General features: G+C 48.2%; 1 protein-coding gene and 1 long non-coding RNA gene across 16 annotated transcripts in view; both read left to right on the forward strand.

Moving 5' to 3' along the window:
• LOC311445086 lies at nucleotides 1–23,018 on the forward strand. Of its 13 annotated transcripts, none has more exons than XR_014698197.1 (7): nucleotides 1–114; nucleotides 1,199–1,268; nucleotides 13,076–13,191; nucleotides 13,591–13,954; nucleotides 18,809–18,899; nucleotides 21,545–21,884; nucleotides 22,598–23,018. It is a non-coding gene; the product is annotated as an uncharacterized lncRNA (long non-coding RNA). The 13 variants fall into 13 exon arrangements; XR_014698206.1 differs by lacking the exons at nucleotides 21,545–21,884; nucleotides 22,598–23,018 and adding exons at nucleotides 19,383–19,430; nucleotides 20,682–21,532; XR_014698198.1 differs by lacking the exon at nucleotides 22,598–23,018 and having other exon boundaries at nucleotides 20,682–22,091.
• Nucleotides 23,019–25,627: 2,609 nt separating this feature from the next.
• LOC311445097 (uncharacterized protein) overlaps nucleotides 25,628–26,750 on the forward strand; it is a 103,596-nt gene continuing 102,473 nt past the window's right edge. For all 3 annotated transcript variants that reach the window (XM_084536812.1, XM_084536811.1, XM_084536813.1), the window contains exons 1-2: nucleotides 25,628–26,029; nucleotides 26,349–26,636. In XM_084536812.1, coding sequence (XP_084392938.1) covers nucleotides 26,364–26,636 — 273 coding nt within the window. In that variant the 5' untranslated portion in view covers nucleotides 25,628–26,029; nucleotides 26,349–26,363. The remainder of the gene's footprint in view (nucleotides 26,030–26,348; nucleotides 26,637–26,750) is intronic.

Raw genomic sequence — 26,750 nt, forward strand, 5'->3', positions numbered from 1 at the left:
CATGCTCAGGCTGCTGGAGAAGAGTAAGGTGCTGCTTAAGGTTGAAGGAGAAGCTTCCCTGTGACTGGGAAAGGAGCAGTTGTGGGCAGAATGGCATGGAGATGGGTCCTGATGGTGAGTAATGGTGCAGCAGGAGAGTGAGTGATGCTTTCAGAGATTGGTGTGCGCTCAACTGAGGTTGAACCTGAAGAATTGTTCTTGGGAAGGCTTTTTCTGAGAAGTGACAGCAGTTCGAGTCATTCACAGCCCTATTGAGGAATGCAGATCCAGTACATCTAACACTTAGCTGTGAAAAGCTTACTTGAACTGACTGTTCTTTTCTGTTGGGACTCTCTCTGACTCTCACTGTCCAGATATGTGAGAGGGGTTTCCATGCCCTTTTCTTTTGCTGCGCAAGAGGTGTGCAGGGGTCTGTGCTGGGGGGCGGAGACCCTCCTGGTACAGAAGTATCTGGGTGCTGTCTTGCTTTCTAGGAGGAAAGCAGCATTGCAAGAGTGTGTGGGGTGCTGGGGGCTCTTCGTGCTCACCATGCTGAATGCTCTCTACAAATGACTTTGAAAAATGCATTTTGAAAAAAACTGCCTGTATGCTACAGAGAACTACATAATGAAAATCTTTGTGTGCACTGAAGTAACTGTTAGCTTGGGTGTTATTTTTGCCCGCAACTTTAGGGATTAACTCTCAGATTGTGTAAATGAGTGCTGCCTCCATGGGAGCCATGTGCTTTCTTTAATTGACAAGCTGTGTGCAAGGAACCTTGCCTTTGTGTCACTGAGAAAGAAAGCAACAGCCCTAGACCAGTATGAACACACTTCTCAGACCAGTAGGAGCACACTTCTGCCCATTGTGGTGGGATATCCTCATCTGCCCAGCCTGCTCTGGAGGATGCCTGGGTACCACAGCCCTCAGCTGGCTCTGTTCCTGAGGACCTCTTCCATCAGCCTTAGGGGGAAAACCACAGCTGGAAGCACTGGCTTCATCTCTGGCTGCTTTCTCAGGCCAACCACTGACATTAAGAAGCATGCGATGCTTGTTGCCCGAGGTGAATGACCCTGTTATCATGTCTCGTAACCATCGTGGCTGGTAAAGGCTGGCTTTGTAGAGAGGAGAGGCATGGGTATAAGCTGGTCCTACTGGTAGCCTTAGTAGTAATTAATCTGTTAGACTGATACATGGGTTTTTATTCTTTCCATTTTAGAGTCTCTCAGACTACAAAGGAATCTGGAAGGATTTGATAGCTGAGTCTTTTCTTGTCGCAAGAACAAAGGGTAAGTAGCTATCTCTTTCAGCAGCCTAGAGAGGCTTCTAGCCAAGACTGAGAGATTAAGAGAAGCTACCTGGCAGGCAAGTTGGCTTTTAAAGGGAAAAACCGACTTTTAAGCTATTGAGACAAGGGAGAGCTGAACCGAACACACAGAAAGCAGAGAGCGCAGCAGAGGTGTTTAATATGCTTTCCTGGTTGCAAGGGTAATGGAGTAGGAAAGAATTAGCAAAACCCCTTTGTTTTGCTTTTTGGACCCTTGTAGCATAACAAGTAAATGTTATGTAGTACAGGCATGTTCTAATTGCTCTTGATTGCTTCTGACTTGCTTGCTGTCTCAGCTATTTCAGTTGCAGTGAGGATTTTACCTCTCTAAGTGACCTCAGAGGCTCCTCTGGCTCCACCTTTATTAGCACATAAATATTTTAGGCAGAAGTGAGCACAAAGCCCAGGTACCTCCAGTTCCAGAAATGGATATAAGCCCAAAAGTGCCTGAGTAACTTTTCCATAAGCCCCATTTACTCTGTGCTGCAAAGTCACCCAGATGCTCTCGGGAGCACTCAGGTCAGTGGTGTCTGTGTCCAAGGTCGGAGGGAGGCATCGAGGCTCCCTGGGGAAATCTGGCTCCGAAAGGAGACCCGCAAGTTGTTCAGCACTCTTGTAGCAGAGTCTTGTTGCTCTGCTCTTCTGTGGGGCCTGAGCTCCTCATCTGCTGTGACTTTATTCCTGCCTGGGTTGGAGACTCCTGTTTCAGATCGGTGGCTGCTCTGGGAGCTCCCTGGCTTTGCAGCACTGTCTGTCTCTCGAGAGCTGCTGTCTGGCTTGGCTGGCCAAGCACAAAAGCTGGCCTTGCTCAGGAAATCCTCCTGTCCTCTCACTGTGCTCGCTTGGTTTCACCTGATCCTGAACAACCATGATTAGTTGCTGTAAGGGGTTAAAGCACCATCCCTCCAGCTCATTTCCCTCTTGTAGGGGAGCATGAGGAAACTGCAGCAGTTTGAATCCAGTCAACTGTGACCTTCTGCTGCTCAGTCACCTTCCAGGATGCTTTTCTGTCTTCCTTCACTGTCCTGGCCATGCTGCCACTGGAGCACAGACTGGGGGAATGCTGCTGTGCCTCCCCTAGCTGCTATCTCATGCTGCTGGGCTACTTCCAGTGTGGCTGGAAGAAAGGGCACAGCAGAGGTGCCCATGTTACAAGGATCATGCTGTGGCTGGGCCAATGCTCAGGGATTTTGTGCAGAGATGAGCTGGTCAAACCAGGGATGGAGTGGGATCTCCCCCAGCTGTAATCCATGGTTTGAGCAGATCTGAGAGTCTGTGCAGTGATTGTAACCTGCCTCCAAGGAGCACAGCCTGACCACAGTAGCGTTGAAAGCGGTGCCTTGAGCAGGAATGCAGATGTCCCTAAACTGGCACGAGCATAAGCGTGGTGCTGCACGCAGCTTAGGTTCTGGCCTGAGGTTACTCAGCTTCATAGTGAGGGGGAAATGTATCTCATCTCTGTCCTATGCTGCCCCTCGCACTTTGCTGCTATTAATGCAAATGGCACTGTGGCTGCTGCAGACCCTCCTTTGGCTTTTCTAGGACAGCCTTGATTTGTGACAAAACACTTATTTGCTGCCCATTGGTGCTTCAGAAAACAAGCTGTGCCAAGACTGTGGGCACCAATAACCTTCAATCAGGCGGTAATTGCTTGTTGCAGCTCTCAAGAACATAGGTTTGAACTCTTATTTAAAGCATTGACAACTGAGGAAAGCAGGCTCCCCTTGTCCTGCGCCTTCAGGACAGGAGAGGGCAAGGTCTGCAGCCTGAGCTCCTCAGCAGTGAGCTAAACCCACGTTCAGTGCCACAAACTGCCAGATAAGATCTGGAAGGAGGTGTTACATCAATTAAAAGCTGGCTGCCAGGGGTTTGTGGGTGCTCCCTGGTCCGCTGCTGCAGTGCCACAACTCCAAAATGACTGCTTTCCCCTGCCTCATTCAAAGAGGAGGGATTAAATCCAGAGAGCTAAATGGCATTCGCAAATGGTGAAATGGAGCCTGTAGGCTGCTCGCTAGTGGATGTTTAGGAAATGAAGACATTGGCTCCTGTTATTACGTGGGAATCTTCTGGGGTTTGTGCAAATAGGTCTCCCTCGGCAGCAAGCGCTGCACAGCCTCCTTGCTCTCATGGCGATCTAATTAGACTGCTCCACAAATCGTGTTTTCTTCAGAGTCATTTACATTATGTCCAACACGGCTAGTTAGTTTGGGGAACACTTATTAGGATTTAAAACAATGAGCTACTAATTATCTCTTGCTCCAGGGCTGAGTGGGGTAATGCAACCTTTTGTCTCTCCTCCTAAATGAGGCAGCTGAGGAGCTGTGCAGGGAGCTGGGCTGCAAAGCTGCCTGGCTCTCTCCTGGGACATCTGTATTTATGCCTTGCTGCTCTTCCTCCCATGCTAAGCTAGTGGTGGCTTTGACGCTTCTTCCACTGCCTCTTGCAGAAATCATTCGGCAAGAGGAGTTGTCCAGTTGTTCTGTCCATGAGCAGGAGTGATTGCAGCAGCCACCCTGACTCAGGGGTAGGGCTGGCCTTGTTATGTGTCCTCTCTGCACAGCTGGCTGGGGGCAGTCTTCTTGTATCATGCTCTGGAGACTGCCCGCTGCTTCTTGGCTTACTCTAATGTGTCGTACATAGTGCTTCTCTGAGAGACAAACCCACCTGGTCACGGATGTTTTCTTCCTTCTGTGAAATGAACGATGGCAGCATGAGGAGCTCCTCTATAGTAGGGCCAGAGCCTTCTGTCTTCTTTTTTTTTTTTTTTTTTTTTTTTTTTTTTTTTTTTTTTTTTGAATGTAGCCTGGGCTCTGTGGGTCCTCCATGTTCCTCTCAGTGCTTAATTCTCCTACAAAAGCTGCCCTTTGAGAGTCTTCAACCTTGCATGCAACATCAGTGCTCAGCTTTTAATGAGGCAAAGGCTGAATCCTTTGGGCCTGCTCCTTGTGTAGCTGTTCGGTGTTGTTTAAGGTGCCTTATTGTAGGGCCCTTGGTTGTTCTGGCTTGTAAGCCATTATCTGGGGGCAGAAGAGAAATAAGTCCACATCTCTGACATGAAGTCTGCCTGGAGTCAAGCCCCACAGAGCTTCCTGAGACCTCAGCAGCATTGCCTGTGACCTCCAGCTAATGTGTCTGGGGGTGGGCAGCAGCCTGTGAATGCTGTGGCCTAAAAAAACAGGGGTTTTGCAGTAAAATGACAAACAGTGAATGGTTTTGTAATCCTGCTTCTCTGACTGGGATCTTCACAGTTTGTTATGCAATAAAAAATCTGAAATAGTGAATATTCTTAAACATGAGGATGGATGGAGAGGCTCCAGTGGCTGAAGCAGGGGTCAGTGGAGAGGCGCACCTTGCTCGTGAAAAGATCAAAGTTCAGAGGCCAGCAAGTGTGTCCTGAGCATCTTCCTGCCTGCTGTTTTAGTGACCTTTCCTGGTGTTTTATTTTCTTTACTGTAAACTTTCAGAGCAATTTTCAAAGCCATGATGAGCTGGTAGCAAACCGTGGCAACAGCGTTGAAGGTGCATCACGCCCTATGTGCCTGAGCATGTGAACTGCCTTGATAACTGGGTTTGTTCCAATGTTTGAATCGGTTTAATATTAAACTTATTCAAATAGTGAGGTCTCTTCCAATGAAACAGATTTACATGTGTCATTTTGCTCTGCTAGTCCAGAATCTCCTCAGTTTGTTCTTGCTGTATTTGTGCTCCCCCTGTCCCACTGCCTTTCCTACTGTAAGCAGCAGCCCTAAATCAACTAAATCCCCTCTTCTATCTGGGCATGGCCATCACTGCTGCTGTCACACGTAAGAGCATCAAGTGGTGACCCCATACAGTGTGGTACAAACACCCTGGAGCAGACTCTTGCCCCTTAATGGCTTTAGGAGAAATTGGATGCTTCTCTTGCAGTGTGCACGGAAGGGCCCCAAATTCACCATAGGAACCACCTTGTCCATGAGATGCTCCAAATGGAGTCAAGAATGGAGCATTACTCATCCTTAGCCCTATGAAATTGGAGCAGTTGGGAAATTTCAGCCAGATTGATGTCTTTATTTATGCTGAGTGGTACTTTATACCAGCCTGCTGAAGCAAATCACCATGATTAAATGTCAGAAGCCGGATTCTTGTAACCTTTGGTAAGAAAACCTTCCTGTCTGGAGGAGTATTTTAAGGATGAAATACTCTCCGGCGCAGCCTGTAAGTTTAAACCCTCTTGAAATAAAATGCCCTCAGAACAGGGTTTAAATACAAGTTAGATGACATGCAGACAAGTACATGTCTCCTGTCTGGGAAGAACTTTGTCTCAGATGCATAACTAAGCTGCTTTCATTCTGAAAATCCTTCCTCTGCTCCCAAATGGCATGGCTAGAAATTTCTCTGATGATGGTATTCCAAAGAAAGCAACCTGTGGTCCTTTCTTGGTTGTCCCTGGTGCTAATAGAACCAGGGACCTGGGCTTCATCTCACCATGGCTCAGCGGCCAGCTGCTCACAGCCTGACCAGCACTGCAGCGGCTGCTGCAAACACAAGGTGTTCCCCTAAGACTGTGGTGGAGTAATTACAGGGATAAAACCCTTTATGTGATGCTTTGTGGATGCAGATCTGCATCTGGGGGACCGTTCATGATGCTCAGGTCGCCTTTTGGGACCTGTGCCCACAATGCACTGAGGTTTATTGGGAGCGATGAGATCACACTGCCATTAGGAGCTGTTGGAAAGTGTGATCAATGAAAAGTGTCCCTGCTTGTCAACCCCGGCCCCTGCTGAGCCACCTGAGGAAAGGCTGATTGGTGAGGTATTGCTTTGGTTTGTCACCTTTTTTCTGTCTTGTTTTTAACGTTAGACATTAGGGCTGTTAGGCTTTATCACATCCAACTTTGTGAGTCGGTGTCTTCACTCACCGCTTCCCTAACACCTTACAAATGTTCTCTAGTCCGCCAAAATCTCTTTTGCAATTTAACCTTCTATGATTGACCACTAATCGGTTACAATTTCTTGGTAACTAGAAGTCTACTAGTTAGAATAGATTTACCATCTCTCACCCTTTGTGTAGCCTTTCAGGAATCGAAAGCTGTATCCTCAAGGGCCACAAATATCCTCACCTCCATTAGCTCCAAGTAGGAAAAACAAACAGCCCAGTTCCTTACCTGTTCTCTGGATCTGAGTAATAAAAACCCTCAATGACTGTCTTTACTTTGCAGGTCACACTTAAAATAGCTCCCCTAGCCTTTCTAGGAGATTAATACTTAACGGAGAGGCACAAAAGCACTGCCACTTTCTAACAAATGTCTAAGACGTGACAGAAGTTGTCTAACAGGGACATCTTATTTACAGGATTAATGATGCTTCTGAGCCAGTTGTCTTATCTGGAAAAAGCTGCCTTAACAAAGGATCCAGTGGGTGGTTTAAAAAGCCCCCTCAAAGCTGCCACGGTTGAGTTGCAGGCAACATGTGCTTTAGGTGAAAAGTAGGAAACAGGCTATCAGTGATAGTGATCAATGTTTAAAGACCATTGCTTGAGAGCAAGTATAGATCGGATGGTGCCAGGCTGTTTCCAGGTGCAAGGATTAAATAGGGAAGAAAAGACAGTCGAGAAGCAGCGATAGTGTCATGGGAAGCATCTCCAGCGAGGGACGTGCTGCCTGTCAGCGTGTCTTCAGGCACGTGCATGTGCAAATCCACCTCTCTCTTTTCCTAGGCAATAATGCTGCAGTGACAGGTCCCTGGGCACTGTGGTGTTCCCCTGGTGTATCCTGCCTGCTGATCGCCTTCTTGCTTGCTCCCAGGTGGAGATCCAAGGGCCCATCCTGCTTGGTCTGTCCAGGTTTAACTCATTCAGCCTCCCTGAGTCTGCAGGATTAATCAGGGAATTTAACCAGAAGCAAAACAAGCCAGGAAGGCAATTAAGCTATTGATTCAAGATGCTGTTGGGAAGAAGCCTGCAGTCAGGCTATGCTAATAAAGCTACATGGATTGATCAATTGCTGTCAGTAATTTGGGTTTAGGCAGGAGCTTGTTTTCTGTCATTCAAGTCAAACTTGGTTTTGGAACATTTCCTTGTGAGAATTTGTGCAGGGATATCATCAGGATTGTGCCTGTCAAGGGGTGTTTGTTCAAGTTGTTGCTAAAATATTGGGCTCCCAGCACAAATCCAGCACTGTGCAATCATTAACTGCTTCCAGCTCTTGTCTGATCACCATCTTCCCACTCCCAAGCAGCTCTGCTTGGCTAGCATGGTCAACTGGCTTTTGGAAGGAGGGTTTGTCAGGTAATCACTGAAGGAACAGGCCCTGTCACTGAAGGTCCTGCTGTGGATTGTGGGTGACATTGCTGCAGAAAGAGGCAAAGAGAAGAGCACAGGCCTTGGCTGAGGAGAAACAGTAGGTGTGAATTGTGTTGAGATCCTGGGAATCCCTCAGTTATAACTGATCCTAGATCTCCCTGCTTATCTACTCAATTCTTTGGGCTGAAGGATAGGAAGAAAGCAGTTTGGGTGTGCAGTCCCTGGGCCAAGTTGAGAATCTCTTGAATTAATGATAATTATTCCTGATTATTATTAAGGCCAGGATGGCCTGATTCCCATCAGAGGAGCTTGAAGGATGTGGGGTTTCTCTAGAATTTAATGCAAAAAGACATTGTCAGTTGTATCGTTCATTCATCTTGTTGATCAGGTTATAAAAAATGAGGTTTGAGAGGATTTGATAACTTTAAAGTGCCATCACCCTCCCCTCACAGAGGGCTGCAGCATGTCCTGGCAGCTGAAACCCTCCCGGGGCAGGGCTTTTCCCCATCCAAGCTGGTGCTTTTATTTGCATGAAAGCACATCATAAAAACATGTTGATTTTTACAGAAATGCAACTTTTTGACAGCTAAGCTCTCCATTTGGACATTCATAAAGTCTTCTCAGACATATTCTGATAGCCGAAGAGCTTGTATGCCTGTTACTGAATTGAGACTTTGATGGGAAGCCTTAGTGTAGGTCTTTGTTCCAAGTGGGGCTAAAGGGGATTTCTTTTAACAGTAACCTAGGTTTCCTCCAGAATGGAAAATCTTATGTTCACCCAGCACCAATGAATAAGTTGTTGGAAGTTCAATACAGCAGGGTCACATTTTTTTAGTGTTCACATGGGTGTAATACATAGTATTGTAAAGTAAATCCCTTGACTGCTCCAACTAATGTGCTCCAATTTCGTTGGCATTTGGCCTACTATTTCAGAAAGGAAAATGTCACTGCTGACCTAAATAAGATTTACTTCTAAGAGGCTCTGGGGTAAGAAGCTGCCTCCATCGAAATCTAGAGGCAGTGCTTGCATGGATTAGAGTGGAGCCAGCTCCATGTTTTCGGTGCAACTGTGTGCCAATTAAAGGTAATAGGCTTCCAGGACAGTGTAGTCAGTAATGAAGGGTAAGCCTCCAAGTTTCAGAAGGTCTGTTCTTAATGAGCCCTTGAAACATGGATGCATCAGGGAACATCTTGTGTCTGGGCTGGGACTGTGATGGGAACAGGTTTTCTGACTTTTCCCATCCAAACCAGAAAGAACCTGGGAGCAGATGCTGCCTTTCAGCTTTTCCAGCTGAAAGCAGAACCCCAAAATCTGGAAGGTGGAGTAAAAGATGTGGGGTTGATCGGAAAATTAAATATGGGGGAAAAACGAGGGTGATATTTTCTAATCCTTCTGAGCAAGCATAAGGAAAAACATTTACTCATTTATCTTTATATAATATAAATGCCTTTTTCTGGAAGGTCTGTTTCAGGCAACTTAATTTCGTGCATTTGCTATGAGGCTTTGTTTCACAAGCTTGTTGGTGCTTTTAATTAAAGAAGTTGGAAGCAAGACACTGGGTGGAGAGAAAATATCCCCCTCTGCCTGAAAACCAACTCTTCAGGTCTGGTCACAATGTTGGATGGCAAAAGAACTGAGAAAACAAAGGCTTTTGGTAACTTTAAAAAATAAAAAACAGGCATAGGTGAAACAAAGAAATGGGGAGTAAAAGCAGTAATAGGTAAAGGTGGAGCAGACCTTAACTTAGCAGAAATGCTTGAGACTTCCATCTTGTATCTGTGCAACCCATCTTTTGTCTTAAAGCTGGTGGAACCAGAGCCTCTCCTGCAGCTCGAGGGCATGAGATCCCAAACTCCCAGAGAGCTGCTTCACGGAGTGACAGGGGCATGAAGCATGGAAATGAAGTAAAAATGAGGCTGGTTTGGGAGAGAAAGTGTGACGGCTCCTCTCCAGATGTGACAGAAAGGGGCCAGGAACACATAGCTGTATTTATCTCAACCCTTTCATTGGCTGGAACAAGTAGTATTTCAACTAAATGTGCTGCGTTTCCTCTTTTTTTTTTTTTTTTTTTTTTTTTTTAACCTGCCCTATGAATAATGCTTTGGCCATTTAAAAAGCTGACATACTAATAAAAGATTATTAAATCCTGCCATTTCCTCTATAGAGCAGGAATAAGTCAAGGCAGACATGACTGTGGAGAGGGAAAGAAGGCTCCAGATGTGATGGTTTATTAAGCTTTTCACCCTCAGTATACTTAATATGTATGAGGCTTCTGTCACTGCCCTACTAACGCTGCTTTAGACCCCAGTGACAATAGAAAGGAGCCTGAAAGGAGAGAAAAATGCATCCCTGGCAATGTCACCTGTATGGGACGTTTCTTGGGCCAAGGTGTTGCAAGGAAAAGGGCTGGGGAGCAGCCTGGGCAGCTCCAAGCCCCCAGCAAACAGCATGAGGGTTCTTTTGGTCCAGGCAGTCCCTTGTCTTACTGCAGGGGGGCTGGTGCTGCACCTCCTTCCTGTGCCCTTGTTACCTGAGCCAAAACAAAGTTTTGGCTGGAACACGTGAGCTTGCACCGCACAGTGCATACCAGAAGGGGGGCAGCCTTGCAGGTCTCTCACCCTATTTCTTAGGGTCACGAACCAATTTTGTCTCATTTGACCCCCTCTTGCTCCTACTGTTATCCCACGCTTATCTGTGGAACAGATTTTTTTTTTTTGTTGCTGCCAGCACAACGCTTTGCAGATATTTCCTACTGGCCCTGACAAAACGATAATGCTGTCCAACAGAGGAGGCAGACAAATTTGCTGGCTAACAAAGATAAATTTAAATCAAATTATGCTCTACCATCCTGCCACAACAACAAAAATTCTTCCGTGAACTCAGCCTTGCAGATTATCTGGAACAAACAAAGTGGCCAAGGGCTGGTAACCCCACTAAGAAGGTTTTATGACCCCATTTCAGGTTGAAAACCCTGGTTTGAGAAATGCTGAGCTCTCTGGAAGAAAAGAGAAAAAAAAAAAAAAGAAAATAGACTTGCTTGTAGTGGACTGAGGTGAAGCTTTGCTTAGGAAGATGAGGGCCCAGAGCTTTCTCTAAGGTTACATAAATGCAAAGTTTGGATGGGAGAAGGCAACTGCCTCCATGGCTTGCTGTGTATTGTGAGGAAGAGTGAGATTTGACTTCTGCTGGCTGTGATGAATTTCCAGAGGTCCAGATGGGCTCTGGCTTCTTCCTGCTCACAAAGCACTTCAGAGGAAGAGGTTGCTGCAGTATTTACGTATTGCCATGGTACCAGCTCTGTACTGTCCCACAGGGTGGCCATGGGTCCTGCTCTGGCATCCCACGGAAAGCTGCCTGAGCACCCTGAAAGGTGGCTGAAGAGAGCTGGAAGGAGGGAGCCCATTCAGTCCCAGGGTGTCTGGAAGTTTGTTATGATTTTAAGAGAAAAAATAGGGGTAGAAAGTGCTGGAAAATAGGTTTGCTTTTGAAACACCTCCAACTTCTGTGGTGTGAGAAGAACCTGAAGGCCGAGCGCAGGGAGTTAAACGCTGCTCGTGGCCCAGAGAATGGGGGATGATTCCTTCTGGCCAGGTCCCTGCTGCCCCAAAGCATCTTGTAACATCCCAGCATCTCATGGGGTTTAATCCCCATTTGGGCTGCAATGGGTCAATGAGTGAGTGCTGAGCTCTTCTACAGAAAGCCTGAGGCATCAGCTGGAGGATATGCTTAGAGGTGGAGGAGCTCCTTGTGCTCTTATCTCCTAGGTTTCTCTCCACCACTTCTCTTCATCTTTCAGCCTCCAGATCCAGCTGGTGCAGTTCAGGAGCCCACAGGAAGAGGGAGAAGCCTCTGGGGTGGCCGGCACTCCCTACCTCCAGACCAACTCTTCTCTGTGTTTCCAGTCAGCTGAAGCTTTTTTAATAGATGTGGCTGAATTATTCATGGGGCATAAATTAGCTGATGGGCACTGTCTTTTTGTGACTGTTTATCATGCCTTTTTTTTCCTCCATGTGGGACATTCACTGCTTGTAAATTTTGGCCAAATCCATCAGTTTCCAGCAACTTTCTCAGACCATTTGTCTAAGGTAGGGGTTGGCCTTGGTGGTCTGTGCAGGAAGTTTTCTCTCCCCCATGGGGTGTTTTGTGCTCTTGGTAAGATAATGGCATGCAGCAAGTGCTCTTTCTGCAGGTTTAAAGCAGAAATAGGTACTGTGGATTGAAAGACTTTCTACCTTATCCTTGTGAGAACAAAACAGTGGTGCAAATGGCCAGGGCAGAGTCCTGAGGAGAGGCACCTTAATGGCATATGTCCCAGTGCAGGAGCTTGTGTATGCTCTCGGGCCTCTAATGCCTGATGCACGTGCAAAATGAAACTTGTTAATTCCATAGCTCTCAATTTGTCAACTTTAAACAGCTTGTTGGGAAGACTTGAAAGATTCACATGCACATCTTGCTCATCTTGCTCTTTTTTTTTTTTTTTTTTTTTTCTTCAATAATATTCAAAGTTGCTTTGAAAACTTAGTTCCCAGTCAACGCTCTCACTGCTCCCCTCTGACCCTTCAAATTCTCTCCCCCTCACACTCCCCACCTGGCTGCTGAGGCATCCCCCACAAAATCTCCCTTTGGGCTGTGTGCAGATACAACCTTGCTGTAAGTGTGCTTTCATTTTGGGGTTCTGCCAAGTGATTTCCCAAATTCCCTGTCCATGGGAGCTACTGGGCACCTGCTGTTCTCGGTGGGGACACAAGGTGTTTTGCAGGGCTCTGTCCTCAGCGTGCCAGGGGTCAGCAAAAGTGCTTCTAGCCCTGTCTGCTCCTCTTCTCCCTCTGCCATGAAGCTCTTGGGTTAATTTTTCCATCTCCTTTTGATTTTATTTTTTAATTCCACCAAATTAGCTTGTTGTTGCACTGCCCGTACTTGTTAAAGGTCACAAAATAAATACTGTGCCACTGTCTTGTGTATCAAAGCTGCTTCCTACATTTGCTTTTCATGTGTTTTCAGACCATTAAAACTGTCTTCTTGCTCTTTGCTTTTTGTGATCAAAGCATCATTTATGCAGTGATCGCATGCTTTATCTCCCCCAGCAACTCTTGCTGCCTCCTGTGATGCTGCTCTTGGAGAACGCTTCCTTTTCTCCAAATGCTTTTCCCCTCCTCTGGTGGACCAGCTTGGGAGGGAAATGGTTCTGTGTTTTATAAGAGGGGGGGGAAATAGTAAAATAGACTTTATTTGTTCTGTAATGGGACTCCTGGTACCAGCATAAGCAGTTACCGACTGTTTGTCAGTAAGCCTAGCAAACAGAAAATTGTCTTATAAACTGTTCTGAAAGGCTGAAAGGTCATAAAAAGGATTTAGCACTATCACAGGAGACAACTTTGTTTAAACAGTGTCATTAGTCTCTTCATAGGTCTTTTTATAGTGCTTTCTGCTGTGTTCGTTACTCTTGTATCTTGGTTTATTTATTTATTTTTTTTTCCCCCTGTATTCAGTACTGAAGTCGTGTCATCTCCCGAAAGCCACCGGGAGCAGAGATGGGCAGGGCGAGCAAGCCTAGGCTGGGGCTCTGCTGTGCGGCTGCTGGAAGTGGGGTCTTCAAGGAAAAAGGGTAAGGAAACCCAGGCTTATAAGGCGACATACCTGGGGTGAGGATGCCCCGAGCCTTTTTGGATTATGTGTTTCAGAGTCAAAAATCCTCTGAGCTGTGTGGGAGGGAGCAATATGGGAGAGACCCCCCTGGTGCTCAGGGCTCATGTCAAGTTGTAAAACCAGAAACCTTCAGAAGTCCTGGTTTTTGAAAACTTTCTGTTTTCAATGGCAAGAATGGTGCTATGAGGGGCAGGAAGCACAGGGTGGCTAAAGAGTACTCAGGTGTATGAAAATAACTCAAGTCTGAAGCAGACCTTGGTGTAGGAAATGGGGGAGTCTCTGCAAAGGGATCCTGAAGGGGCTGGAGCTGGCAAAAAAAAAAAAAAGACAAATCTCTGTTGGCAAAATCTTTTCACAGATGTGTCATTCAGGAGTGGTTCACATAACTGAAGAATGGCAAACAGAGTACTCCATATGAAAGGAGGAGGAAAAGCAATCCAGGCAGCGACTGGCCTTTCACAGTCTGCAAAGCTTTAGACAAATTGTGAAGGAAAGAATAATGGGATGAAAATAGGACTGAGTCCAATCCAGACTTACAAAGGCACATTGAACCTGCTTGTCTTGATATTTTTTTTTGTTGGTAGGGGAACTGGTTTCCTCCACAAAAGAAAAATGCATTTCTTCTTTGGCTGGCTTTTGGTTAAGTAACATTTGGGGGATATTTCAGTGGATGAAGAGAAATGAATCATCTGTGCTAAAAGACAATGCTGAGGCATGAAGAAGTAAGTATTAATAGGTGATAAAATAAAAATGCAACCTGGAGAATGGGTTCTTAACAGTTGGAAGAGAGGCTTTTGCTGAGGGATGATGGGTTTGAGGAGACCTGAGCCACGAGGTCCCTCTGTTCCCCTAGCACCTCTGATGTGATATCTGAGCTGAAAGGGAAGGCAAGGGAGGATTAGCAGGGTCGAGTGATGCAAAGCTTGCTGGAATTGCACAGGTTTTCATGCAAATTAAATAGAAGAACACAAATATTCCTAGTGCACAGCTAAGGCTTTGTACATGGCTAAAATGACCTTGGTGAAGACCAGGACTGCTTGCAGCAGGTGATGTCCTTCGGCAGCTCTGTCTGTGCATTTAACTATTCTTCTACAAAAAGAAAAAGACCCAAGTCCCCCCTGCCCATCTCCACAGGGTTCTGCTGTGCTCCTGGAAAAAGAGGCTGCCAGCAGAGGGCCCCCAAAGATGGATATGTAGATCCTACAGAGGTCCTGAGAGCAGCTGCCTCCTGACGCTTGTCAGCACATGCTGAGCCCCTTTTTCCGAAAGGAGAAACTGAGGCAGGGGGAGAAGATGGTGAGTGTCAGAGCAGAATGTGTCCTGTGATGCAGAACTGAGATATTCGCTTGCTCTTCACAAGCAAGCTTTGATTTGGTTTCATTTCCTCCTCGCAGACTCTATTTCGAGGGCTTGGGGAAGCTTTTTGGTTTTCTCCTTATGCACGACCAAAGGACACCGAGGTCCCATGCCAAGACATTTAGAGCCTAAATGTCCAAAAGCCAGTGGGGATGTTTTGTGTGCTCAGCTCATTGCCCCAGAACTGTCAGGGAGAGATGGAGACAGAGGTCACCTTGCAGCAGCCACCTTCTCCCAGCTAAATTTGTGAGGCTGCGAGCGTAGGTGGTGGAGCAAGAGGATCTGCTGACCTCCTCCATCCTCAGCCAGGATTTGGGGCTCCTCAGTATCTCACAGCGCCCTTGGTAATGCCAGGATATGGCCCTTAGCTTGATACCCAAAATATAGGCACTTAACCCTGCTGCAGCTTGGATGCCTCCATGTCCTGTGTTAACACCAACTTGCTTTTTGCTCTTAGAGGTGAAGGCATCCCTGAACCACGTGTGTTTGTCTGCTCGTACCTCCCGAGCTTTCTAGACAGCTCCGATCAAAAGCAGTTTAATGCACTTCAGCCTTCGCGAGTGGAAATTTCCTCCACCTACTTCCAGGTCCTCAGGGTTTCCAAATGTCAAGTCGTCAACTGCAAATGTTATCTGAAAATGCTTAGCAAGTTGCAGTCCGTTGGCATCAGTCAGTCACCAAAGACAACCGGCTTGTTTTCTTGCTCTTCTCTTTAATATTCCCTCCCAGCAAGGCTCTGGAGACGTCATTAGGAGCAGTAAGCTCCTCGGAGCCAGGCTAACAACCACTGAGTAGGTTGTTTCTGCGTAAATAATTTGCTTCTTGGTTCCTCTCCGTGCCCTGAGCTGAGGGCAGTGGTGGCTGCTCAGCAGAGAAGGTGCTGGCCCCAATGGCTCAGTAGCACATGAGGACACTGCTGCCCCTGATACACCAAGGTTTCTAGAGAGACAGGGTGCTGGGAGCAGCCCCGCAAAGCCCCACACCAAGGGAGGATGCCCCTACACCAAGGGATGTGTCCTGGTCTGTCTGCATGGCTGGAAAAATCTGGGTTGGTTCCAGAGACCCAAAGACCTCCCAGCACAGTGGCAGCTTTGCACAGGATGCTCCAGCGATGGCACCTGCCCGGCAGTGGCTTTGCACTATCCTGACCCCTGTTGTGGACCTCTGCTTCACCGTTGTCTGGGGCTGGATGCACCAAGACAGCAGTGTAAGGAGAGAGGGGGAGGAATGGTGCTTGTGGCTCTGCCAGATAAAGAACCCACAGAAATAACATGAAGCTGTGATGGGCTCTGAGCCCTGTATTCCACCTTTGTGATCAACTCAGGAATTTGGGTGCACTAAAGTGGCTGTGCTGGGCCAGAAATTGGCTCCATGGCAGCTTTCAGTGCAATAAACCACCCCCCTTATTAACATCCTTTTGTTTGTTTATCCCCCCGAATTTCTCAGTGGGGTCTGGTTTTCCTCCTCTTCCCACCGCAAGCCCTCTGCATTATTAAAAAGAACCATCCCATTAAATGATCTCAGAAAATAACCCTGAAAATTGTACCTCAGCCTTAAAATGAAGGGCTGAATATGTCCCTGAGAGCTCCTTATAGTTGTCACCTGAAAATAATAATTCTAATTAGCTTCCATGCCTGCCCTTGGGTTCAGCCTAATAAATCCTAACAATCAGGAGCTGATTGAAATATATCCTTTTGAGTTATTTAAAACAATGAGTGCTTCACTCCAAGGGAACAGTTAACAGCATTGAAGGGTCACCCACCAGTAGATCCCCTTATAATGAACAGAAGCGAAGCTGGAGGAGCAGAGGTCTGATGTTTTCCATGGGGCCACAGGGATGTGAAATGTTGACATGTAGAGCAGTAAGAAAACCTTAACTAATAGAAATGTCTGCAAATCTTCAAGGCTTTGGGGTGGTTGTTTTTTCTTGTTGGTGGTTGATTTTTTTTTGTTTGTTTGTTTCCTCTAAATTGTTCTTCTGGTAGCTTGGGTTTGGCCTCATCCAAGTGGATCACTTTCAGGCTTGAGGGAGGGCTCGAGGGAGCCTGGCCACAGCCAGGACGTGCCCACTTCTCTCCCCACATGGGCACAGCTTGGGGGGAATAATCTGTTGTACCCTGCATGATGGGACATGCTGGGAATGAGAATGAAGTTACAGATTCAAGCGAGATAAGAAGCGGCTTTATTCTTGTGAATTACCCAGATGGCAGCTAATGTGAAAGCAAATCTTTACATACTTCAGCTGCTTTGTAAATGCCCTTTTTTTCCCCTCCCGATATATACGCTGCACCTTTTATCCTATAAATCACCACCCCTTTTGAATTTTCAATTTTTCAGCAAACTGGATTTCCCTTAACGGGGGAAATCTTGATGGCAAAAACATTTGCTTCTGCTAGAGCCATTTCTCCTTCCCCACATCCCTGTACAAAGGCTGGAGCAGCTCTGGTTTCATCCAGCAGCAAAGCAGGATGAAGGGTGACAGCGGGGCTGGGGAGACCCTGGGTGCACCCCGTGCTGAGCTGTGCAGCGACACCCACCTGCAGCAAGCACTCTGTGGACTGGGACACATTTGCCAAAAGCATCCATCAGACGAGCACAAGAGGCAGCTGATAGTGCAGCCTGGGGTGGTCACCCGCAGGGATTTCCAACAGAAATCAACCTCTGTCTCTTGGTGCTGCCGGGCATCCAGGCTGAATTATTCAGAAATATGTCTTTCTTATGCGTCTCGATGTCTCTTTAGCTGCTTTCACCGCGCTGTTCTTTGTCCTGCAGATAAGTTTAACCTATTGCTTCTAGCTTGTTTGCTCCTTTATTTACTTGCCAGTCTCTATAGGTCTATAAATAAGAACATTTTCACATACAGAGCTAATGGAAGGGCAAAGGTGAGCTGGAGTTGGACTTTTAACATTCATTTGCCTTTTAGTTTGCGGAAGACTTGTGCTCCTGCTAAATTTTTGATACTGATTGAGCCTCATGGCTCCCGTTCAAGCTAGCAAGAGCCTTACTTCTAAAAGCATACACCGTATTTTCAGGCTTGCATATGTCTTTTTGTATTTTTCCCATGTCTGTTGGAAACCTGCAACACACGGAATACACGATGGTGATGGAAAACTCCAGCGTGTCATCACAGGGTTGTCCGTTAAGTGAGATGCTGGAGCCTCCGCTTCTTAGTTACCCAGCAAAGACATTTAGCACCCTCCTTCCCTTTAGGATTCCCTAAACAATCCTGAGTGTTGGAGGTGATGAAGAGGGGGTGTCCTTCACTGGGACAGCGAGCTCGGCGCCCCGCTGTGTGGTTGTAGGGCCACCCCACAGCCCTTCGGGGAGCAGAGGGCCAGGTGTTTCAGGCAAGGTTTGCAAACCAGGACGTGACTGCGCCCGGCCTGCGCCCGGCACGTGCAGCTGTTCGGTGTCTACGGCGCGGGATTAAAATAGCCAGCATGCCCCTCGTGTCCTGCAGCTCTCCGCTTTGCCTGCACAAAACCCCAGAGCAGAGCCCTGTGCTGCAGCCCTGTTGTGGGCAAGCCCCACACCAAGGGCACTGCGTGGCTCCTTTACCAGTCAGGGCTGATATTGGGGACCCACAGAGTGCTGCTGTCTGAGCTGTGCCCTCAGAGCTGGTTGTGCAGTTATTTCAGCTTTTTTGGGGGGTGTTAACAGAGTTTCATGGGAACGGTTTCTATTTTTGCTGAACGTTTGGTCTAACTCTTTCTAACAGTCCTAAAGCAATTACTTGTTTAAGTCGAGTTGCTTAAAGAGGCCTTGACACGCTGAAGTTTGGGCCTTACAGCAATAAAGTCTTTTTAAATACTGCAGAAGCTGAAATATTTATTTTTGGCTTTGTTAGCTGCCTGCAGTGATGAAAGGATTCTTTCAGGCAGCTGTTCTTTACATCTTGTGAAGTCGGCTGCCCCACGAAAAGGGAGAAAAGATGCTCTCCTGACCTTCAGATGCTCTCTGTGGGTTATGCCTTCAAAAAGAGCCTCCCTTTGCTGACCTCCTTAGAGCTGGAGACCACTCAGATGTCACCAGCTTAGGCTGTCATCCAACGCACACTGCTGTCCAGCGAGGGGAAGCTAATTTTGTAATTAAAGCTTTGGGAAATCTGGATCTGCTCCTCTGTTACAGGCTTCTTGTGTGACCCCAGATAAATTGTTTGGGGTAAAATGTTGTCTCTGAGGATGTTAAAGGTTTTGTTTTCCTTATCTCTGCCTCACCAGGCTGTCTGAGGAACACAGACTCTCAGTGCTGTGGACAGCTGTGGGTCTACGCTCTCACCCAAGACCTACAGAAACCACCTACAGAATTAAGGTAAAGGATAACAGGAGCCAGCAGAAGGGCAGGTGGGCTTGTGTGCCCCCCACAAAGCATCAGGGAGGAGAAATCCCAGAGCTGGGACATGCTGGACCTTGGTGGGCTCATGGAGAGAGGGGAGCAGAGCAGTGCTGATGTCCCTAGGTAGGGCCGAGGGCTCCGGGCTCAGTCGATTGCAGACAAGCTCGTGGGATGCTGAGCACCATGCAGGGGCTTTGGGCAGACAGACACGTGCTGCTACAGGTGCTTGGGCTTTGATTAAAGACCATAAAGGCACGGCTGCTGCCTCACCAGGCAGGGTGGCAACACAATAAATCAAGATAAAATCAGCAGAGCGTTAAACAAGCCATGAGTGATTTACAATAAATTGTGTAAAGAACATTATAGGAGTTTCATAGCATGAGCAGGATGCAGCACTGCTTAGTTCTTGTTTCCTGTTGCATTTAACAAGATCTTTGGCTCATCACTGTCCTTCTGCAGGGCACAGCACCCAGGGCAGGGAGAGGAGCCTGGCCATGCCACACACAGGTATCCCTCTCACTACCTGCACACATCCCACCTGCTGCAGCTCAAGGATTTGCTGCCTGATAGCTGAACCTCTACAGCAGTGCAATGTTTGGTCCCTTCGGCTTCACTCCCTTACCTTGCGCTTGCCATCCAACAGTTGTCTTTGAGGGATGGAAGAAAAATGTCAAACCATTTAGTGTGTATAAAAGGCATCTGCTTGCTTCCCCTCTGTGGACACGTAACAGTCCCAAATTAAGTTATTTCTCATGCAAAGTATCTTCTAATATATTCAACCCATACATATTCTGTGTATATCCTCATGTATGTTAAGTTCTCTAATATATTCAGCTCTTCAACATCATCATCTTGGGTAATTCGTTTAAAATATTAGCAGCTATTTAAAGGACTTTTGTCCCATAAGATTCGGTTCTTAATGCAACAAAGGTCATTTTGTCCAGTAAATTAGTGAATCTGTACCATCAGCAGTTTGCCTTGGTGATTTCAAATATTCTGTCGCACCATAAATGCATTTACCAACAATAAAATCAGTTAGAATAATTTTACCTCTGATGGGGTCTGACCTACAGTGAAGACCCTTAAATGAACAAATTAATTTTAATTCATTTTAAAACTACTCAGGTAGCTCTTTAGTTAAATTGTTTTATTTGTCTTTAATTTTCTGTTGTCGTCTGAGTAGAAGCATAAATTTTGAGCAAGAAATCAGACTCTTGCAGCCTTTGAGGCTTTAGAACTGCACCAAAAGTGTTTTCTTTACTGGCAACAAATTGAAGAGTCATTATTTTTGTCTTGTCTTGCCCATCTAATAAACAAGTGGCAATGCAGCAGGCTTGGGCAAAAGTGAAGCTCCTCTCATTCTCACTGCATACGGCTACAGGGCAATCAGTGACATTAAGGGACGTGAAATTCCAGATCTGTGAAAGGAAACGCTCTTGCTGAGGAAATCATGGCCATGGTGATTGCTTGTAGCAGGAACACTCAGAAGGCAGTCAGGAAATGGAGCTCAGGGACCAGTAACTTATGCAAAGGCAGGGCAACGAGCAAGCAAGCCATGCTGGCATGCCTTTGGGTGTCTACTCCTGCAGGGAACACACATCTGCAGCTCTTGGGCTCTCTGACACTGGTTCCTTCTCACTGAGCGGGTGTCCGCATCAAGGAGATAATGAAGATATTAAGCAAAGGGGGAATATGGAGACTAAACCTGTCTTCCCATTCAAAGTTGTATCTTTCAGTGATTTTGGGGAATTTTTTCAGGAAAGCACCACCTGTCACTGCCAACCTGGTAGCTCCTCTTCTGCCTCGCTGGGGTTGTTGGCTTAGAACTAACTTCTTCACGTGGAAATTATTTTTAACAAACATTTATTGTGGAAATATTCTATTTGCAACATGTGCTAAAACCATAAAACATGAGAAGGCAGTCTTGAGCGCTGTATTTTTTTTTTTTCTCAAGGACTTGGAGAATATTTTGCACAGTTATTTTAAACAGTTTTTATATTTAGCAAGTCTAAACATGATATGAGAAGTAAATAAATCAAAGCGGCAAACACAACGGAAGAAAGAAAGAAGCCACAATGCAGGTTTTGAGCCTGTCCAAAATGTGTGGGTTTGAAATATGCTCGGTGATGTATTTAAAAATGCTGCACATTCAGCCGAGAGACTGGAAAGAGTGCAGGTGGGCGAAAGGCTTTGAAGGAAGGTAGCCTTGTGCTTCTCTAACACAGTGATGAAAGTTGATAGGGGACATTTTCTTCTGAAAAATGATGTTTTTCTGGAAGACAAAGCATGAATGGCAGAGTCAACTTCAGAAGCATCGTATGGAGCCCTGCACCAGTTTTTCTCCAGCCCTGTTCTCAGGATTTAGGCGGGACTTTGTACTCCTCATGTGGGCCTCCTGTTGGATTTCTTAAGGCTCGGTGACCTAGAACCTAAACATTGCACCATAAAGGCATTAAAACCTAGCATGTGACCTTGGGGAGGGGGCAAATATTCCCTAAATTGCTGTTGGTGAAGAAAGAAAAATTGATTTTTTGAAAATCAATGAAAAAATAGTTTTCATGCTCGATTATCTTGGGTCTTGATGCAACTCCTCTCTCTTCTCCCACCCTCACCACCCTCAGCCTCATCTGAAACCACTGGAAGGAATCACCAAACGTGGTGGCGTGTGAATGAGGCACCTTTGGATGGCTCCATGTCTCCTTCAGCAACTTCTGAATGAACTTCAGCAACAACAGAATGATTGTGGGCTTCAGGGCTGCTGCTGTGAGGATCTCCAGGAGCTGAAGACAGTAAAAAGAAAAAAAAAAAAAAAAAAAAGTCCTAATCTTGCTCAGATTCAAACTGATGGAAGGATTTCTGGGGATTTTGATGGAAAACGGAGCAGGCTCCAAGTGGAAAGGACTAAGTCCCACCATTGACCAGGGTGACATAAGTGGTTTGCTGCAGGGAGGGCTGGTGAAGGTATGTCGAGTGCAGGGGAAGAAACAGCCCTGCAGTAGGTAAGGGTTTTTTTGTGCTGGGGAAATGACAAATTATTGGTGAATTTGAAAGTCATAAAAGTAAAAATGTAATGTTGGCTGGGGACCTATTTACCTATCCATTTTAAAATGCATTTTAACATCCGTGTATTTTTAATTAAAAATACATTTTAGCACTAGCACAGCCAAACTACCACCGTGCCAATCTCCTTTTTTGGAAATTTCTCCTTGGCATTTTGAATTTATTACAAATTCATTGTTTCTAATACAATTTTTCCCCTTCTCTCGTCAATTTATTATCTGTTTTTCATTTCCCTTCTCTTTTGTTAATCTTTCTAAATAACTTTAAAGTGGTCTTCCATCTATTTAGCTAAATGAATTCACTCCGCAGATACTCATTATTTTGAGGATGATTTATGCAAGCACTATTAGCTAGATTGTTCCTTGTTTGAAGGTTTTTCTGCAATCAGAAAACCCAGATTTGAGTCAGCTAGAATTAGATCCAGTAAAAAAAATAAAAATTACATAAACTATTCAGCACCTCTGTCAGACTTCATGTATAAGAGGTCAGCTTAATAGGCATAAAAACACAAAGAAGCTTTTGGCTATGGGTCCAACCTACTGATCTCATCTTAGCCTGGGAAACGCTGGAGCATCAAACACCAAAAGTCAAACTGGATTTTTTTTTTTTTCCAGCTGATCCTTACAACTCTGTGGGAAGAGGCTGTGTATCACGTACAGTCACAGACAGGGCATTAAGCTGTGCTACGCCGTTTGATTTACTGCCCGGGTTTCATCTGACAGTGCCCCGCGATGGCACGCCCCGCGCATTTCATGGATGCTGGCAGGGCTCCGCTTGGAGCCTCGCTAGCGAGCTGGGCGTGTGTCGTGCAGGGGATGCCTGGTCCTGCTTTCATCATGCCCGTGACCTTGAGCAAATTGATTTTCAGCCCTGATGGGTGCCACCGTGGGTCTCCTTCGGATCGCTCCTGGCTCAAGGCGCAGCATCTGGGAGCAGAATCCAGCCGTCCCCCCAAGCAGGGAGGCTGCAGGGCTGGGGATGCTCCTTCAGCGGGGTTGCCAGAAGGTTTACAGCCCTTGAGAGGCTGCAGGCAAGTTTGGGGGAGGAATATTAAGTACGTTGGCTTTATGTAGAATACCTGAGACAACTTGAGTATTTTCTAACATCCTGTCTTGTCTTTCTGTAGCAGCAAATGGCAGCTTCACCCTGAAGAGCACGGAATGGGGAAGGTTAGGCAGGTGAGGCTGGGTGTCCACAGCCCATGTGTGGGCTGTGATGGTGGGAGCAAACCTGGTTTGCCTGCAGCTGAAGGCGTTGTGGCTGCTGGAACTTCAGGAGCTCCATGAGTTTGCCCTGCTGAGCTCCCACCTCAGTGAACACTAACCAATTCCTTGGTCTGCGAGGGGTTATCTGTGTGATTTTGGGGCAGATGTGCACATCTCCAGCCCTTCCACCTTGCATGCAGCCTGGAATACACCCAGGTGCATGCCAGTGGGGGATAATTTATCAGGGCCAGCTAAGAGCATTACACATCCCATTAAGTCAGCTGTGACTTTGCAAGCCAAGTGCCCATTCAGGGTGTACTGTGTATCCTCAGACCAGTATTGATCTTAAAATTTCTGGTGGCTTATTAATGAAAGCAAGGCTGTGGCCAGATCCTTCTGACTCGTGTAAAGCTGAGGAAGCCTTACTGCTGCCAGCGCAGCTGCTGGAGATGAAGCTGGAGTAAAGGGAGCAGAATCTGCCCTACTCCTTCCAGCCACTACACATGGGTTAGGCAGGAACTATGGGAGGAAGAGAATGCTTTTGCCAACAAAATATTGTCTCTCTTCTGCCACGACCACCTTTGGAGTTAATCCTGATCCTTTGGAGAACAAGCCAAAACCCCCTCCGAGGCCAGCATTGGGCCTACTTTTTGCCAGGCTTCTTCAAAATCCTCCCTTCTACAACAGAAGTCCTCAGCATCCATCACTGCACGGGGCTTATTAATAAGGCTCTTGGCTTTAAATACTCTCTCCATCAGGCAACAGGTTAAGACCTGGAAAATGCCAGGCCCCGTGTGCTCTGTCTGGCTCTGGGAAGGATGTCTGCAGCCCACGACAGCTCCGAGCCTCCGCTACCAAAGGACAGGAGCCGGTGCTCATGGACAGCTGGCGGGGGAACGGCTTTGAAGAGGGATTTGTCAGTCGTGGCAGCAGCATCCCCTGACACAGAGCTGGAGGGAAGGCACGGGGGAAAGTTTATTGACTGGGCAGCTTCTGCTGCTGGGAGAGGGTCAAGAGGCGCCGGTGGCTCTCAAAGCTTGGCCTCTGCTCCAGCTTCCCGGTTTAGGAGAGCTCCTTTTGTTCCTGCAGAGGTCATTTTCTTGCGCGAGATAATTTATGAGTGGAAGATGGTTCGCTCAAGGAGAACTACACCAACTCACACACAAATCTTCCCTTCCCACAGTAATTTATGATTTGCCCTAATTAGCTGGTATAAACGTGTGGAAACTCCAAGTGCAATCTCTTCTTTGCATGGTTCACGTTCGCCTTGCAGGCTGTGTCCTGCTTGTCAGAGGCATTGTTTGTTCAATAATAAAATTGCCACATACTGTTAATCACAACCTGCAAACATCTAATAAAACAACCATTGAAAGTGTGTATGTAAAACCATCTCTTCACTAGCCCCATTAGGCTCGGCTCTTTCTGCTTTGAAAGCTGCATGACCTCCCTTTTCAATCAATTCCCAGTTATTAACCATGAAGAATAGCATTGGGAACTGCATTTGCAAATTGAATGTGGTGGTATATAATGAACTCACTCTTTTAAAAGATTCCAGTGGAGGGGAATGTATCTAGCTAACATTTTTAATCTCTCTTTTCCCCCCTTCCACCTGCACGACACACAGATAGAATTCGCAGAATCTGAAATAACTTAAAAGAATAAAACTTCCTAAGCAGAGTTTAAGGGGACGGTGCCTGTAACGACTTTCTATTATCTGTTTATTCTGATCCCTCCGAGCTAAGCCCTTGAGAAGATTAGCTACTCAGCTAAAAATCACTGCAGTTTTCAGAGCAGATCTTTATTTATTAAAACGCTCCGACCTCTACCTCGGGCTTATACATTTCTTTATTAAAACTAATGAATTAATGCCCCGGCGGCAAGCGGGAGTGGGCGGGGGGCTGGGGCAGCCCCGCAGCCCCCGTGGGAGCAGCGCCGGGCGGGTTCCCACGCGGCAGAGCCTGAGTGGGGGGGTGGAAATAGTGTGGGGGGGGTACAGGGCCAGCACGGCCCTACCGCCCCCTTAGGGTCCCGGGGGGGTCGCAGCTGCCCCCTTTGGGATGCGCGGCCCCGGAGAGCCCGGCGGAGCTGGAGCCTCGCGGCACGGGGCGTGGGACAAAGCCGGAGCCCCCCCAGCGGCATCGTAAAGTCCTGGGGTGGGGGGGGGAGGAAAGGGGGTTCCGCCTCCCCCCCCCCAAGTGAGGGTGGCTCCCCGGAGGCCGTGGGCGCCCTGCATAGCCCGAACAAAGGCAGGGGGAGGCCAGCGGTGGGAGGGGGGGCACGGGCAGATGCAGGCGCTCCCCCCTCCCTCCCCTCCGGGGCTGCCCCGGCTCCTCCCGGCTGCCCGCCCCCGGCGGGCTCCCAGCCCCCTCCGCCCCCGCTTCTCTCCTCCCCTCTCGTCTCCCTCCTCCCCCGGTAAATCCGAAGTTTCCTGTTAAGCACGGGCGAAGCTTTGCAAAGCGGTCTGCGGGGCTGCCCGCTCGCTCCTTGGGATTACCGTCGGGAGAGGCTCGGCTCGGCACGGCACGGCACGGGCACGGCTCGGGGAAGGGCCCCCGCCCCCGCCGCCACCTCTCCTCCGCCTCCTCCTCTTCTTCTTCCTCCTCCTTCTCCTCCTCCTCCTCCTCCTCCTCCCCAGCCTCCATCCCCGCGGGCGGGCGCCGCACGCCGAGTCCCGGCCCCCCCCCCCCCCACCCGCTGCCTTCGCCTTGCTGGGGGTGTGTGTGGGGGGGTCCGCCGCCTCCCTGCGCCCCCCCCAAACCCACAACCCCCCGGCAGCCCGGTCCCATGTGAACCCAAAGGCACGGCTATGCTCCTGGGGGCACCGCGCTCCGCCGAACTAAGGTAGGACCCCCCCCCCCGCCTCCTCGCGAACACCCCCCACCCCCTTTAGCGATACCCATCCCCGAAAATTAAAAGCTGGGAGTGGGGAGGAGAGAGGGAAGGGAGGATGGATGGATTGGGGAAGAGGAGGGGGGACACACATCAGGCTTTTCAGGGGGGTGGGAGCGGCCGCGCCCCGGTGGCGGCTGGACCCCCCCCCCCACACCGGGGGCTGCTTTGTGGCGGCTGTGAGCGCCGGGGCCAGGTGGGAGCCGCGCCCCGCTGCCTTGGGGGGGGGTGGCCAGCGGCTCCCCCCTGACCCCCTGCCCTTGCCCCGCAGGTCCTGGCCGCTACCATGAGCGATGGCGAGAGCCGAGAGCCGCGGGCGGCCGGCGGCGAGGTGCGGGTGCCCATCCCCGTGGCGCCCCGCCGCCCCACCGAGCTGCCGCCGGAGGATGCCGGCTCCGGTCCCGGCGGTTCCCCCGGTCCCGGCGGTTCCCCCGGCCGCGACCCGCCGCCCGAACTGGCCTCCGAGGAGGAGGAGCAGGTGCCGTACCCGGCGCTGGCACCCACCGCTTTCTTCTGCCTCAAGCAAACCACCCGCCCGCGCAGCTGGTGCCTCAGGCTGGTCTGTAACCCATATCCTTTCCCCGGGGGGACAGCACCCCCTCCCATACCCGGAGACCCCCACCCCTCTGTACCTGGAGCACTCCCCTGAGGTCTGCGTCCCCTGGCTCGCCAC

This window comes from Aythya ferina (genome assembly GCF_964211825.1).
Source record: "Aythya ferina genome assembly, chromosome: 15".
NCBI classification, from domain to species: domain Eukaryota; kingdom Metazoa; phylum Chordata; class Aves; order Anseriformes; family Anatidae; genus Aythya; species Aythya ferina.